This window comes from Meleagris gallopavo, chromosome 5 (assembly GCF_905368555.1).
Source record: "Meleagris gallopavo chromosome 5, MGAL_WU_HG_1.1, whole genome shotgun sequence".
NCBI lineage: Eukaryota > Metazoa > Chordata > Aves > Galliformes > Phasianidae > Meleagris > Meleagris gallopavo.
Window position 1 is genome coordinate 18,039,675 of NC_139408.1, and position 15,670 is coordinate 18,055,344.

Genomic DNA, 15,670 nt, shown 5'->3' on the forward strand with positions numbered 1-15,670 from the left:
GAAGTTAGGAAAGGAGCAGATAGGAAGTGTGAGCCTCTTCATCTTTGGAAAGTCTTCAGGAAGAAAAGGTGAGTGTGAATTCTGTTTGTTTTTACTGTTGTTGTTAGTAGTGGGATAATGTTGGCATGCCTACTTCCTATGCTCTGCTTTGAGAGGAGCAGCAGTGGTTTGACAGGCTGTGAGAGAAGGCTTTTAATGCTTGTAGTGTCCCTTAAAAGCACACTGAAACTCACTATTGATATAGCACTAGCAGTTTAATTGGATTCTTTGTGGATTGTTGGTTTGTTATGCAGGTAGTAGTGTTCTGCTTGCTCTAGATAGAGATGATGGTATGGGAATGCTTTCTTTTTATTGTGTGTTAAGCTTTTGTGGTAAGAAAACACTAATTTCTTAAAAGAGATGTAAATTACAGTGTACATTTTGTGAGTACTGCTAAACCTTGATTCTACTTAGAGATTAAAAATGAAGGCTTAAGGGAACTTTTATTACAGTTATCTACATGTTGCTAAGGGTCAGGACTTGTTTGACTGTCCTTTGCTTCTGCTGTGACTGCTAGAGCTGTGACCTACGCAGCTCAGGGGGACCTCCCTTTTGTCCGCACTTGTGATGCGAAGCTGTTCTGATGCCTGAAGCCAGAGGGAGGCAATGGTTGTTTCAGGAAATATGGTCTCATGCTGGTAGACCTCAAGCGCCTGTAGAAACTTGGCTGTCTGTTTTACTGGCACCATCTCAGGGAAAGTACTTTTGCTTATTGATGCAGGAGCCAGACTGGCAGTGAGGCAAAACAAGCAAAACACAGCGTGCTCTTTGAGCCTATCTGAGTCCAGGGATGCTCGGAGATGCTGGAAGGGAGGTGTGGGATGCTTTCTGAAATAGAGATGAGGATGTAAGAAAGGTGGTCATGTCATGTCTCCTTGTATGTTTTCTTTCTCCCCCCCCCCTCACAAGCCAAATTCTGCCAACCTTTACTAGTGAGTACTGTGAAATAAAACAGGAAACTGGCATGTTCCCCCAGTAGCTAGGAGTGATTAGTGATCATATTAATGTAGTCTGGCAAAACTTCTTGTAAATTATAAGTCAAAGTAGAAGGTAGTAAGCAAAATTAAAATGGATTCTTCGAACAAATGAGGATTTTACTATTTGGCAGATATCTGTATTCAGCCGCTTCTTCTGCTTGCTGTCTATTGTGGGCTGTGGTCATCTTTGTTACTGGTGAGTTTGTTCTTTAGTTGTCGAAAATGACTTGAGGGCTTTGAGCTTCATGTTTATACTTGCACTTCTCAGGTGTTATTAATGACTGTGCCCCACTACGCCAGAGTGGGAGTTGTATTGGAGCAGAATTATGCTATTTTTACAAAAATGACTTTATTCAGAGCTGAACCATTCTTTTTCAAGTTTTCCATGTATGCTTTGTGATTCCTGGCAGCTTTTTGGATTCCTCTGCCTGACAGTTGCTCTTTCAACAGCAAAATGGAAAAAAGATCTCACGTTCTAAAATAAGTGAGAGAGGTGGTTTTATTTATTTTTTCTTTAATTCTTTTTTTTTTACCAACTCTGGTCAAACCACATTTTCCTCTGTCTGTGCTTTAGCTCAAATGAGCTGGGTTACAATCCCAGCTGGAGGAAGGGCCAGGTGAATGAGCTCTTAGCGGCAGGGCTATCTGTCCTTCAGTAGCTGGGGTATATTAACATTTCACACAGCATGGAAGATGAGAAGGGAGTGAGTTCTGTATCTCCAGATGTTAACTTCTGTTTTGTTTGTTTTGCTGCAGTAATTTTTGCTCTGAGATCATGTTACTTTTGTACCAGGGTCCCCTACAGAGGGGCTGTACGCATGTGAAGAAGCCTGAAATGGGCTGCTGTTGCAGTGTGTGCATGTAGCTGAAGGCACAGCCCTCTTGGCTCTCCATGCTCCATGTTTCCTGTGCATGGGACAGTTTCTTACAACTGTAACCAGAGGCAGTAGCATTTCAGGCTGTTTTAAACACACTAGGTCAGCTTACAGCTTTCAGCTTTGCTCCCATGCTGCTGATCGAGTGCCCGGCACGTTGCTGTGCATCAGCTCTCTCCTCTTGTGCCCACACCAGCTTGCTTGCCTGTGGTGACAGTGCTGGGACTAATTGGAAGAGAATGGGAAAGCCGTTTAGTGAGCAGCACCCTGCAGGTGGTGGGTAGCTGTGACCTAGTTGTCAGCAGAATCATCCTGCTTGCTGGAGCCTGTGAGCTGTTCTGACAGCTGGAAGAAGCTGACCTCTGTGAGGTATCTGGGAAGAAGTGAAAGCAGTGAAGCTGAGGACCTTTCCTGCTGCTGGGAGCTGGCTTTGTGTTGTGGGTGGGAGGTGAGCTCCTATGGCTGTGGTACAGCTCCAGTGAGTGGTCTGGAAGGTAGAGGCGGGTATACTGGAATGTGCGAAGGCTGAAAGTGGAAACTCAGGTATACCCTCATGACTGAGCTGGCACTGGAGGAAGAGCTGAGCCGTGTGATGTTCTGTACTGCCTGTCCTGTGAGTGGTTTGTGAAGCAATGGGCTTGGACCTGTCTGACTGAGGGTAGGAATGGTTTTAAACTGGCTGGCTTGTTTTCTAGTTATGAGCGGTAGGAAAAGATTGCTGGGGCTGGAAATGACTCCAGTTGTGAGACTGGGCCAACCTGTGGTGCTGTAGTGAGGCCTTTTACCCTGCTCTGCTGTGACTTTCATCATATAACAGTAGCTTTTTTTTTTTTTTTTTTTTGGCCTTTTCTTCTGCCTGGGCAAATAGTACCGAGAGCAATATTATACTCTGTATTCTTTGCTGTGCACCAGCAAAAAAGTCTTTTACTCAAAACCTCTTGGGGGAGCCAAATCTACCTTCTGCATCCTCTTTCTTTGTCAGGAGCAGTGGAGGCAGCCGCTTACAGCCCCACTTCCTCGAAGGAGTTGTCATTCTCTTCTCATGTTCCCCTGGCTGTGTCTGTTATAGCAGGTGCAGGAAGCAGTATCTGGTTGCTTGTGCAGTGTTTGGGGAGGGCGGAGGGCCAGTTGGTAGCAGTGCTACATTAACTGGTGCTTGCCTGCTGTGTAAGGGTTTATCATAAAGCAGTAAGGTTTTCTTTGACTCCCAAAGGCAGAGTGTGTTCAGGCAGGTGTATGAGTGCTATTTCCTCTGCTCCATGAAATCATACAACTATAACCAGCAAAGTTTTGTGCCAACTTTGCTACATGTTCTAGGACTACAAGGGCAGTACTGCATAATATAGGGGTGCAAGTAGTTTGATGCAAAAAATTCTATTTAATCGACTTTCTAGAGCAGAAGTGCTCCAAAGGGAATCTTAGATCTTTGAATTCCACAACTCTTGAAAGTGTATCAGGATTTGCACTGGTTGGTTTCCAAGCATGCTGGTTTAAGGGTACAGTACAAGAGAAAGCATCCCTCATGCATCGTTCCCAGCAGAATTCTTTTAGATCACATCAACAAATGCTCGTGATGCTCATTTATTGTAAAACTGGATTTCAGGTCTTGCTGCAGCAGAGAGGTGTGCTGCACAGCACCCTTTGTTTTAGGTGTGTGGTGGGAAATTGAAGGAAAGAAGCAACCATTAATGGGTTCTCAGCAGCTGAACACACATTCTGGTTGTACTAATGGCTTCTTCTGAAGTCCATAGAATTGGTGTTCTAAGAAGCAAAGTATTTGAGTCCTCCTGCAGGGTAACACTAAATCCAGAGTTACAGTTGAGGCATTATCCAAACACCATAGGGGTCTGAAAGATTTATGGGACAGACTTAGAGGGGGAAAGAAATAGTTATTTCTGAGTCAAATTCTTGCTGTCAGCAGAAAGAAACCTCTGTATGTTTGACTTCACAGATGAGTAAATGCCCTTGCTCTTTGCAGCTTGGTCATAGCAAGCCACTATTTCTGATAAATACAGAGAGAGGAAGAGAGTGAATGAGTCTAGCAGCTTTCCATTCAGGTATTCCATTTTTTGTCATTGCTTAAATCTCTGGCTTTGTCATCTGATGGTCAGGGATGAAACCCGTGCAGCTGTGGCTGCCTCCTTATCCTCCGTCTCTGTGTGCGGGTGATGCTCATGGCCAGAGTTCAGGAGGGCTCCATGTGCTGTTGCTCACCTGACTACAGGTGGTTGCCAGTGTGGTCTTCAAACACAGGACTACTAGTCCTGCTACTACCAGAGCAAAGCAGCAGCCACCCACACCTGTCAGAGCCATCCCAGTCTTCTGGGTGCCAGGGCCCTGACAGAGGAAGTGCTCTCTCCTCTGTCACCTCTTCTTTGTTACCATTAGAGTGGAGTGGGTTAGACCTTTAATTCCTGAGGTCTGATTGATATGTGTAGGAAAAGAATCCCAGAACTAGGATTTTTCTTTCACATCTGCTTCTTTTCAATGAAGGGTGCCTAGGTAAACTTCACTTGAGCTAGGAAAAATGCAAGTTTTGTTTATTATGCAAAAAAAAAAAAAAGTGTGAACCTGGGACAGGGAAATGAATGCCTTTTTATCTCTTGCTTTGAAGCATCAAATTAGATACATATACCGAAACGATGCAAGGTGGTAAAACTGCAACTACCTTTTCCACAGAAGATTTTAAATATGTTTTTGTCATTGTTAGAGAAGCAGAATAAATAACAGCAGCTGTGTATTTTAAAATTACGTTGTTAATAAAATCCCGGTACATTTACATAAATGACAACATTAATGTACAATTAACAAAGCATTGTAATATTACAGCAATAAAAGAGGACCTACATTTTTGTACAGATAGCTGGAGCAGCTGCTTGAAAATACCTTCCAAGATAGAGCCTTTTGTGGTGGTTTTCTGGCAGAACAGTAATAATTTTGTAGCATCTCTATGGCTTTCTGATAATAAATAGGGTTACTGAAGCTGGTGATCTTCTAAAGTGGATGTGTACACAAATTAGTGTGTGTGCTTTGACCAAAGTGTCTGTCAGATGACTGATACTAGGCTGATCGTTCTCCTTGCATGCAGTGTGCCTGTGATGCAAACCCTTCGGGAAAGCAGGTATGGCACGTTTTGGTGATTTTGCTGAAGGGTGCTATAGTTCATTCTCCTTCCCTTCATCTATTTAAATCATGGCTATACCTTGCAATGGAGCTTATGCTCAGCTAAGCCTACTTTTCTACCAGTGTGCTTAATTACAATGTTAATTGTTGGATTTTTAAGTGGTAGTTTCCCACCTAAACTGTTACTTTGTTTTCTCCTTCATCCACCTGTAGCCTACGAGCACATCTTAGTATATACTTCTGGAGGGTGCTTACAGAGATCAGGGGAACAGCTGAAGGTTGGTGAGAGCAAGGTGTGCAGTTGTATATGATTAACCAGCTTCTTAAGGTTGGGCTTATTTAAAAAGGGAAAGATAAGTGGCCTCAGAGTGTATCTTGAACTGTTTCCTTCCGCTTAAGTCCGCTAGGAGAATGTCTAGCACAAGTCCTTTCTGAACAGAAACATCCATCTGCTGTGAGCAAGGAAAAATGTGAATCTTGAGTATTTCAGTACTCAAGAGTACTTTGAGAGTATTTGAGGCATCTTGTGTAAGTGCTGCAGCCCAAATGTCAGAGTGCAGCCTACCTCGAGGCAGCAGTCAGCAGTGTGCTGTGCACAGTCTTCCCTGAGGTAGTGGAAACATCACCCCATGGATGAGGATGTGGAGGCAAAGACTTGATTTCAGAGCTTGTACCCCCAGCTTCTCTCCACAGAGAGAACAAAGCATCAAGCTGTATGTTTCTCGTGGTCTTAGGGAGATTTTTATTGCTTATTTATGCTATCAGACAGTTTTTCAGCTTAGCGATAGCTGCTTCTACACCTGAGTATTTTAGAAAGTCTCTCTTATGATGTCAGATCTCACAGATAATGTTCACAAACATGTTTTTAAGGTAAAAGTGAATTGGGCTATCAAACCTTTGTAGTGAAAGGGTAGACAGTACTTTTTCCTCTCAAATTGGATCCAGATTAAACAATTAGCACAGTGAAACCGTATTTTAAAAAAGTTTTCTCCCTTCCCTGCCCCAGCTCAGTTCTTCATATTACGTGTGAAGAGTGAGTAATTCCAGAGTTAGTAGCTCCTACTCAGCCTCATACATCTACACAAATTCTCCTTCAAGGTGCAAACAGTTCAGGGGAAAACTTATGCCGGAGTCTCTTGCTGTGTGTGGAAACTGGTGTTTGTTACTGCAGCGAAGGGGTCTGCGTACATCAGCCTCTGTGTTCAGACTGATGACTTGTTGAATGGGCAGTGGTCCATAGGATTAGAAAACTCCTTCTATGCAGCCTTTTTACAAGTAAAATATCTACGCATATGAACCAGGTGGCCATCATGGTGTGTAGACGGACACTTAAGACTAGATATGAGGTGTTAGATCTAGGTAAGTTGCCTCACTTCTCTACAGGCCCACATTGTACATTGTTTGGATGGCAGTATTGATCGCTTCAATTGGGGTTCTTTGCTTGCATCCCCAGCTCTTGATCACACTGTTCACACAGCGTAGCTCTGACAGTAGTAGCACAGAGAAGCCAGCTCCCCTCCTTCAGTGGGACGAGGCACCACCCCTAATGGGGTATCTGATGCAGGGGACTTCCAGCGAGAACTGGTGACTCCAGAAGACAGACAGGAAAGCTTCAGCTCTGCCTGAGGCCGTGTCCCCGTGCGGTTTGAACCAGTGCTTCTGCAACTGCCTTGTTCCTGCTTCACACCCTTGAGGTGACGTACACAGAGTGCAGGCGGCCAGCCAGGGCTATCTGCAAGTCCCGCAGAGGGTCCAAGCCTTGCACTTTGCTGTTCCTGCTGTAGATCAGCTGTTTGAATGAGTCCTGCTCTAGAAGAGAGCTCATGTGTTTAAGGAAGAAGCCTTCACAAAAAGCTGCTAGTTCAGGTGCGTTGTGAATCTGCAGAAGAGTACAGTCAGTTAGCTCTTTCTCTATGTCACAAACCTATGGAATGTGCCTGGGCCTAACTTCATTTCCAGTGTTTTCTGAGATTAAGAAAACAACAGTAATGACTATGGAAAAGAACTCTGGTAGGCCCAGTGATGACTGGTGATTTCTTTTGATGCTTTTTGCAGGCACAGGTGTGAGCAGAGAGGCGTTTAAGCTTTTTTTAATTTCTTCCCCTGGTGGCCTGCTGCTGGCACAGCCATGGGGCCGGCAGGCCAGTTGCTTCCTCTTAAAGGAAGAGAGCAGCTGGCTGATGAAGTGGCCAAAATACCTGTTCTGCTGTGCAGGCAGAGAGTGGTGCCACAACATAAAGTGATACATTGCCAGATGGTGTGCACGACTTGTAGCAATAGGAAATATGGTTCTGCTAGAGAAGGGAGGTGAATGTAGGAGACCAGGGATTTTGCACTTATGAAACATGGTAGGGGGCAGTCTGGCTGTGATCCAGTTCCCTTTCCTTCAGAACTGCTCTGGGCAGCTAGGTAACAGAAGAAAAATGAAGTTTTCAGTACTTGGAAGCACTGTGCACATACACTGGGGTCCTGGGAGTTTTGTGCAAATAGTTATTCAATGAAAAGTACTGAAGGCAAAGGAAGAATGGTCCTTTCCACCTCTACTATTGCATAAGGTTAAATTTTAGGCTCTAAAATGGACCAGCCTGAGTTCCACATGATAAAATAAATAAAGAAAGAAAGAAGGCCAAGTCTGATAGCCAGGCAGCAAAAAAAAAAATATCAGTGCACCATTATGGACAAAGTAAGAGTGCACATCACTGCCCCTAATACTTCTGCTTGTCTTTTAAGGGATCTGATCCTGTGTCTGAAACTTCTGGGAATGGCAGGCTGTTTCCTCAATGATTTTATTGATAACGTTGGTTGGGTTGTTTGATATAAAGGTTTCTGCTAGTTCTGGAGCTATAAAACAGATACTTCAGCAAGTGTGCGGGGAAAGGGTTTGCTGCTTAATTGCTGTACTGTATGATCAAGTGCCTCTGCTGCTCTGAGGATGTGATTCTCTTGGGCTTTGCTGGATGATGCTGCTGTTTCAGCGCCCCAAGTCATCTCTACACAGCTCTGTAGGGATCTCTCATCGATTTCATACGTGATTGCTTTGGATGGAAAAACATACTAGTGTTGTGTAGGACTTCACAGGCTGAAACATAACACATCATCTCACTTGTGGATGTGGCTGGGGCAGTTACCAGCATAGCAGGTACCTATTCTATGCCCATTATATTTAGTCACTGAGATGAGACTGCTGCTTCATTGTGATTCTTAAATAAGGCAGTTTGGTGCGTACCTTTGCATATTTATAGATGCTAACAGAGTTTTCCATGCTGATCGTCTGGGCGCAGAGGATTTCACAGTGTCTCTGGAGACCATCCAGTTGAAACAGGCTGGCAGCCGACAACAGCTATTAGAGGAGAGAAGCTTGTGAGCCTTGAAAGAGCTAGGGAACGTAGACAGACAGAACCGACGATCTCTTCTCTGAACAGTTTGTGACTGCCTCGTTTAACAACAGCTCAGTCCTTACGAAGGAGCAGAAAGGCCACTAGTATAGGCTTGCTTCTCCTGCATCTGCGCTGCCTTTTGTCACTATGACAGACAAGACCTAGGCTGCTGAAAACCCCCTTTTCTCAAAACAAAGCAGAACAGCTGTGTGTAGTCTTTAGCAGCAAACTTCAATCTCACCAGACCGCTTGTGACTAAACAGCATTATTGTAAAAGGACCTGTTTGTAACAGGGAAGTGCTCCTAGCTGACTTTTGCTGAATTGTAAGTAGTGCTGCAGAAGTTCAGCTTGTTTCAATTGTTTCTTTGTGATTTTTAAGCTCCTTGCTGTTTGGCCTGCTGTGGAATCAGCTACACCATCTCTAAACAGCTTGCTTCTCCCAGCAGAGAGGAGGACATGCAGAGGAAGCTTTCACCCAGCTCTAGTACCAAAAGCACTGCAGTGGTGTATTGTTTTTTTTTTTTCCCCCTTGTATCTCATGGACATAATATCAAATAATTGCTAATTCTCATTTCCAAGCAACTGCATTGAAACGTTGAACTTTTCTATTCTTGGATTGCAAGCTTGCTGTTAGCTCCTAGTTTTTGCCTTTCAACCCCTGTTTATGCCCCAGTGCACTTAACAAGATTAGAAGAAAATACTCTCACCTCTAAGATATCAGCGGTGGGAATTTCCATGGATTCTGTTCCTCCATAGTATAAGTACTGCATCAGCATCTGGAATGGGAAGAAGGCCAGCCATGAAGCTGTTATCACTGAAGTCACAGGGGGCTGTGAATGACTGCACTCCCCTTCCTGAGCAGACAAGGATCACATAGTATGCTGGCTCCCATCTCCACTTGGCTTTTTTTCCTCTTGTCGCAAGTTCGCTGCTTTCTAATACTTATTTCTTCTCGGGCTTTGAAGAGGGCCCTGCTGAAGATTTTAAGCTGAGAGAGTGACCAGCGTGCCTCCGATATAAACGTTCTTGTTTGGTAAAGCCTCGCAGGCTGGTCACACACAGCTGCCAGCTAGCTGGAGCACTGAGTCTGCCATGCCATGAGCATGTGTGTTGTGGGGACCTCCCAGCCTCTTGCCTCTCCTGCTGTGCTTCTAATCAGCTTCCAGCCTCCCCCCGCCGCCATTGGGGCAGGAGGAAAAAGCCTAATTGTTTGCAGCAATGGCAGTTGAGGCTCTTTGATCTCCATGTGTGCACCCCAGCTAAACCAGGATCACCATATCTAGGGAACAGTTCAGTTTGGTATTGGAAAGGGAAGTCACTCCACTGTTCTTATACTGTGGAAGCAGGTATGGATGCATGCTGTGCTTACCACTTCTAACAGTAGTGGTAACAAAATTAAGCTTGTACTTGTAAAGTTTTCCTATTTGAGCAAGCACAGGGAAGGCAAGCTGCTTTCCAGCAGAGCCTTGAGCAGAACCTAGAGCTTCAGTGATTCAGTTTGCTGCCCCATCCTCTGAGTGCTATAATTGAGATTACTGTAGCATGTCAGAACCTCTTTAACTAGCCTGATTTTGTTTACCATCAAATCATCTAGTTCCAGGAAGTATTGCCACTGTTTTACTTCTTTTTAATTAGTTGCATTCTTCAGTGAAGCAAAAGTTTATCTTCTGAAACCTTTTGATGAAAAATTTTGTTAGGGAGGTTTAATTCCACTTGATTCTATTTTACTTCTTGTCACTTCCTGAGTTGCATAGTTTGGTGTTGGATGGATGACATCCAAACTTATATAGCCCCTTTCAAGTAGGACCAAGATGTTCCAACAGGCAATTTCCATTCGCTCAATGTGAGGTGATGGCAGCTTTGTATGCATCATAGAAAGAGCCCCAACACTGTAGTGAAGCAATTACACAACCCATTCTGCGCTTTAGATTTCTGTTCTGTACCTTTCTTCAAAATTTGAGGTGCAGACCTGGAAAGCTGGAATGACTAACTGGTACACTTCACTGCTTGTTTTTGTCCTTGGGTATGTGCTAAGTAACCAACTTTATCTACATAATGAATTTTAGGCCCATTACATACAGAAATGTCATAAAATGAAGTGAAATTCTTGATTTTTGAGCCTTTCTTCAAAATAATATCACTAATTTCTGATAATGTGATTTGAATTAATATTAAAGCCTGGTAGTCTGCCTGCAAGTAAGCTTACCTTTTGGTTAACAAAACTTGAGATCTGCCTGGAAGCCTTTTAGAAGTATGTTAAGTATAAGACTGTTTCACCTGCCTTATGGAAGAAACAATTGTGTAGCGAGATTATAAACATGTAAGCTGTAAGTTTTTGTTTGAATTTGGTCCTAGTGAAAAGCTAGAAACAGACTTCAGATTCATGGAATAGAGGTTGAATTTAAGCTGATCTCTGGTTGTAGATTATCAGCAATATTTAGTCTCGGCCCTCACAGCCTCGAAGTATGTGAGAAGATGATGAGTAGAGAAGAGGTGAGATATGCTACATACCTTGAAAATATTGTATTTCATATCGCTAATTTCAACAGTCTTGCTTCCATGGCTGTCATGTTCCGTTTTATTGGTCATTAGAGTCTTAAACCTGTAATTTTAATAGATTTCTGTATTATCACTTCACACACTCATTGCCTGTTGACAGTCTAAGCAAGGTGAACGATTTTCCTTTGTTACCATTTTTAAGTTGACAACCAAAACATTCCTTTTAATCTAAAGATAATTGCTTTGGAACTTCAGGGGCAAATTATCCGGTAAATTGCACGAGATTCATTCAAACTCACATCATAATAGTTGAAAACACTTGTTTTGCCAGTGAGAGAGAGAAGCATGTGTTCCACAGGTGAAATGTGGAACAACTGTGCCTCTAGATAGCAAACTGAGAGGGGGAATGAAAAAGGCATGAAATGCCTTGGTCTGTGCACTCGCAACTACTGCACAGGTTTCTAGGGGTTATTACCAATCAGTTCATGTCAGTGCAGCCATGGATTTCCTTATCACCGTACCAGGAATGACTAGGAACAATTGAATGGCTAGAAAAACCCATCCTGCGTTCTTAACATTAGCAAAGATGATATGGACTGATCCTGCAGCTCTGAATTATGTCTGCAGTCCATATCCTCAGCAGCTGCATTACTGTAGTGAGTGATTAAGAATTAGTCACAAAAAATAAAGAAGGGCCAGAGCTTCCTTTTATATTATGCACAGAGCTGTAGAAAGCGATTTATTTACCTGTTAGATGCAGTAACCAGCAGGACTTTGTGTGCATAAAACAGCTTTCCTTCTACTAAGAAAGTCACATCAGACATTTCTTTATTATTTAGAAAGTGAGGATCTGTTAAGGCAAGAAAAGAGGAAGAAAAAAAAAAAAAAAAAGATGAGTTTTGGTGGTTTTTTTTTTGTTTGTTTTTTTTTCTGAAACAATATATGCTTTAGAAGAAATATGACAAAAGCTTCAGTGTTTGGGTGAGCATCTTACCAAGCCGAGCTGGCAGTGTCTTGTGGATTTCGGGAATACTGGGTATGGGACTGCTGCCATAGCAATGGGTGAAGATGGATGCAAGCTGCTGATTGATAGAATCATTCTGGGAGGAGAATAGAACAGATATCAATCAGCACTTTGCTCTGAGAGAGTTTCAAACATTCTGTAACAGTTCTCTCAAGGCTTATAGCAACTGCTCCCTACAAGAGCAACCTCAAAACAGAAGGACCAGCCACATGATCTAATAGTGCACTCTGAAAGAACGCTCTCAGCAACAGTTTACAGGCCAACCCTCTGTCATGAAATAGTCACAGGCAATCTTTAAATGAGAGAAAAGAAGGAAAATGTCGTTGAACAAAAGCTTTGTTCAGAAAGCTCCTAGAAGATACTACTGAAGTAGCCTGCATTGCCCAGTACTGTACTGCTAACACTTCCTGTTACATTTGCACAGTTTCAAAATCCAGTTGCTGAACTGAACTTTTAACAGAATAGCTTTCACTGATAGAGAAATAAATACCTGTACTGTGAGGGCTGCTTTTATGATTCCCTATCATTGGGCTGTATATGAATTTAGATAAATGCTGTTGGGGCCATCTTCATACTGCAGTCACAGGGACTCTGTGTACGCACTCACTTGTTTTTGATGTGCCATGGTTTATACAGTTGCAAAAGACCTGGCTCAAACACTTGATTTTGGTACTGTTATAAAACGAATGCTTACTTTGCTGGTTTTGAGGATATCAAACATGAGCTGAAGCCCTTCATTAACCAGTTCCTCATTATAGTCTTCTTCCTTAATGGTGACAAATTCCCGTAAGAGGGTCTGTACAACCGAGTAGCGACACTGGTAGAAGGTTGTCCGTAGTGATTCAATCCACACGTGGAGCTTCCATGGGACTCCTGTATCCAGACCAAAAGAAAGGTGATGAATACAGAAATAACAGTGAGTGGATACTTCTGTTAGTACGTAATAACACTGAAATGTTAGCACTGAAGTAAATCTCTAGCTATTGCTTTACAGCAGATACGTTTTTGTCTTGTCATTAAAGGTGACTGAGCTGGGACACTGACAGATTAAGCAACTTGTCTACAGCAGCAGAGGACTGCTAAACTGGTCCAGGACCTTCTGCTGATTGTTAAGGACCAGAGACTCCTTGTTGTGTACTTAGCTTCATCAATGGGCAGAACACAGAGTAAATTTATACTAAACTTGTTTGAATACCTGACCCTATGCGTAGCATGAGGTCTTTTCTTGTTGTTGACAACAGACACAAATCTCAAAGCTTCTCTATTCTGCCTTCAGATCAAATATGTTCTTTCACCACTAGATCAAATCTACTTTAATCCCTGATGTTACCTTTGTGTCAAAGGGGCTAGCCTTATAAACAGAGTACGTGAGGGAGAGAGATGGCCCTTGCTTTTGATTATTAGGTACAACAGTTTCCCAGAAACTTAGGATAGACTTCCAGTTGGAGTTGCAGGCATTTGTACAAATGAAATGGGGAAAAAAACTCTGCATTCCCTGAACGTGCACGAGACTTAAAAAAATAAATGAAGAAAACCTTACCAAGTCCTCTGAGCTCCATGGTGATGTCTACGTAGCCATGCTCAGCACTGTAGTACATGGCCTCTTGCAGGGCCTTCGTTCTTGTTTTACATAGCTTGACCTGTCCCTCTGTGGAGCTGTCCTGGCTGGAGGTGTCACTCTCCACTCCCTCAGCCAAAATCTCCTCCAGTGAGAGGACATCTCCCTTCATCTGCTGGGGCTGGGTCAGGAGCTTGCGCAGAACGTTCCTGAGGAGGAACAAGTAGTATTGCTTATTAATAAATAAAAGAGCAGCAATTCAGGCAGGACTGTTGTGATTTGGGTTTATAGGTATGGCTTAGCAAATAATTTCCTTCCCAAAAATAGAATTGGGCTTTGACAGACATCTCGCAGATATAGAGCAGCATTTAAGACTCCTTCCTTCCCCCTACTGCAGGATAGAAATGGATGCCCTTATAGAAGGGACAAATTAATGCAGTATGCTCTTGTACCTAGCAGTACCAGGGCATGTTTCAGAGTGTTGGAGCGAACTGATTTTTATTGCAGCCTCTACTTTAGCACACTTCTTAGAAGCACACTTCCTTCTGCCAGCTCTATCTATGGTAACACCTTAAGCTCTGAAGTAAGAATTACAAAGCACCTGTTAGAACCCTTGCTGTTTCCCTGATTGACCAAATTTAGCACTGTTGTTTTAGTCAGCCTTGCTTTCTGTACCAGCAAATAGAAACCATAAAAAATGCCAGTTCTGCCTCACTAAATCCAGGGAGAATTTTCTGGTTTGGAATTTCACGGAGCAGTTACAAGAAAGAGGTTTTCTTGTGTCCAGAAAGACACTTTAGGCAGCTTGCATCATTGGTCTCCCTGCGGACAGCTGCAGCCATCTGCAACGGACATCCTCATCCCCGGGAGTCCACTCAGACACGCAGCTGTGGCACCACACTGCCACTAGCTGGTGCTCTCCTTGCACCCACACGACTCCATGTGACTAGAACAGGGGAACTGCAGGCTTTCCATCACCCTCCCCCAGCTGACTGGAGAGTAAGCCTTGAATTTCAGTTTGCATGGTTGGATGTCACAGCAGGTTGTGGGAGGGGAACGGAGTTGGGATCAGAACAGCATTTCTGTAGTTTTACACTGTAAATAACAGCATTAGGCTGTTCCAGCTCTGCTGTCTTTGGGCCTCATTTGAACTTCAGATGTTTTCCCTGGTGTAGCCAGATGTGTGTTACAGCAGAGCCAAAAGCACACCTCCAGGCACGCATCTGTGTGCCAACAAGGTAGCTGCTACTGAGCACGTTGCCATAAAGGCGTGTGGTAACGCTGCAGGAGACCCCCTGGATATCACTCAGCCCATCTCTGTGGGTGGTGTGAGCCTGTTTTAATTGGCTCGTTATGCTGACATTTTTCTGGGAATCAAAGAATTTCTGGATGAGTTTGTACATAACATCTTATTTCTAAATAACCGCTCTGCAAGCAGGGTTAGAAAGCCTAGTCTAGCTTTTCAGTGTATTAATGACCGATCTCTTGGTCGGTCATCCAGAAACCAGTGATTCAACTGAATTCTGTAGCAGTTTATTTTTGCCACTTCTTAATGTGATTGGAATCTGTCTCAATATCATGAACTGCTATCTTTGCAGCTAGCTCATAGGTGGAACTTAATCTGCTAAAGGGTGGGCTAGAACCAGCTCCTGTCTCTACCCTCTCAGTGCTGTAGAGCTAGACCACCAAATGAAAGAAAAAACAAGTGACCTTTCTGCTGCATTTTGTGCTTTTGACCAAAATATAATGCTTTTATTTTTCAAAGGTACTATTACTGAATAATTAAAATCTTGCATGATTTTTTTTTTTCCTCAAAAGGACGCAACAGAAAGCAGCTACTGGCTTTTAGAATCAGTCAGTTCCTCCCAGCACTACCTACATCATAATTGGAATAATCAGAGAAACTAAGCAGTGCTAAAAAATGGTTACTGTCAGCATTAACACCATCTTCTGAACTGCACACCCAGGGATTTGGGCATAAGATAAGCAATACACCTACAGTGTGTAAGCCTTAGGCAAAAAACTCTTCTGAACGTGAATGGAGCTTTACCTGTGTCCGTGCGCAGCTGAGTGACTGAAACAATTCATATCTTCATGAAGTGAAGATGACATGCCATTGACTTCCAGCATACTCAGGAGGGGGTCGGCGCCCCTGCTTAGCAATAGGCTGACCAACTCGTAGTTCCCTAGGGAACAA

At 43.3% G+C, this 15,670-nt stretch overlaps 1 protein-coding gene across 1 annotated transcript in view; it reads right to left on the minus strand.

The window, feature by feature from the left end:
* Positions 1–1,509: 1,509 nt before the first annotated feature.
* The window catches only part of ABTB2 (ankyrin repeat and BTB domain containing 2), a 134,097-nt gene continuing 119,936 nt past the window's right edge, over positions 1,510–15,670 (minus strand). Inside the window, exons 9-17 of the mRNA XM_031553493.2 lie at positions 15,524–15,659; positions 13,456–13,682; positions 12,610–12,788; positions 11,886–11,991; positions 11,639–11,741; positions 10,904–10,994; positions 9,100–9,168; positions 8,241–8,354; positions 1,510–6,893 (exon numbers count right to left, since the gene is read on the minus strand). Coding sequence (XP_031409353.1) covers positions 6,696–6,893; positions 8,241–8,354; positions 9,100–9,168; positions 10,904–10,994; positions 11,639–11,741; positions 11,886–11,991; positions 12,610–12,788; positions 13,456–13,682; positions 15,524–15,659 — 1,223 coding nt within the window. The 3' untranslated portion in view covers positions 1,510–6,695. The remainder of the gene's footprint in view (positions 6,894–8,240; positions 8,355–9,099; positions 9,169–10,903; positions 10,995–11,638; positions 11,742–11,885; positions 11,992–12,609; positions 12,789–13,455; positions 13,683–15,523; positions 15,660–15,670) is intronic.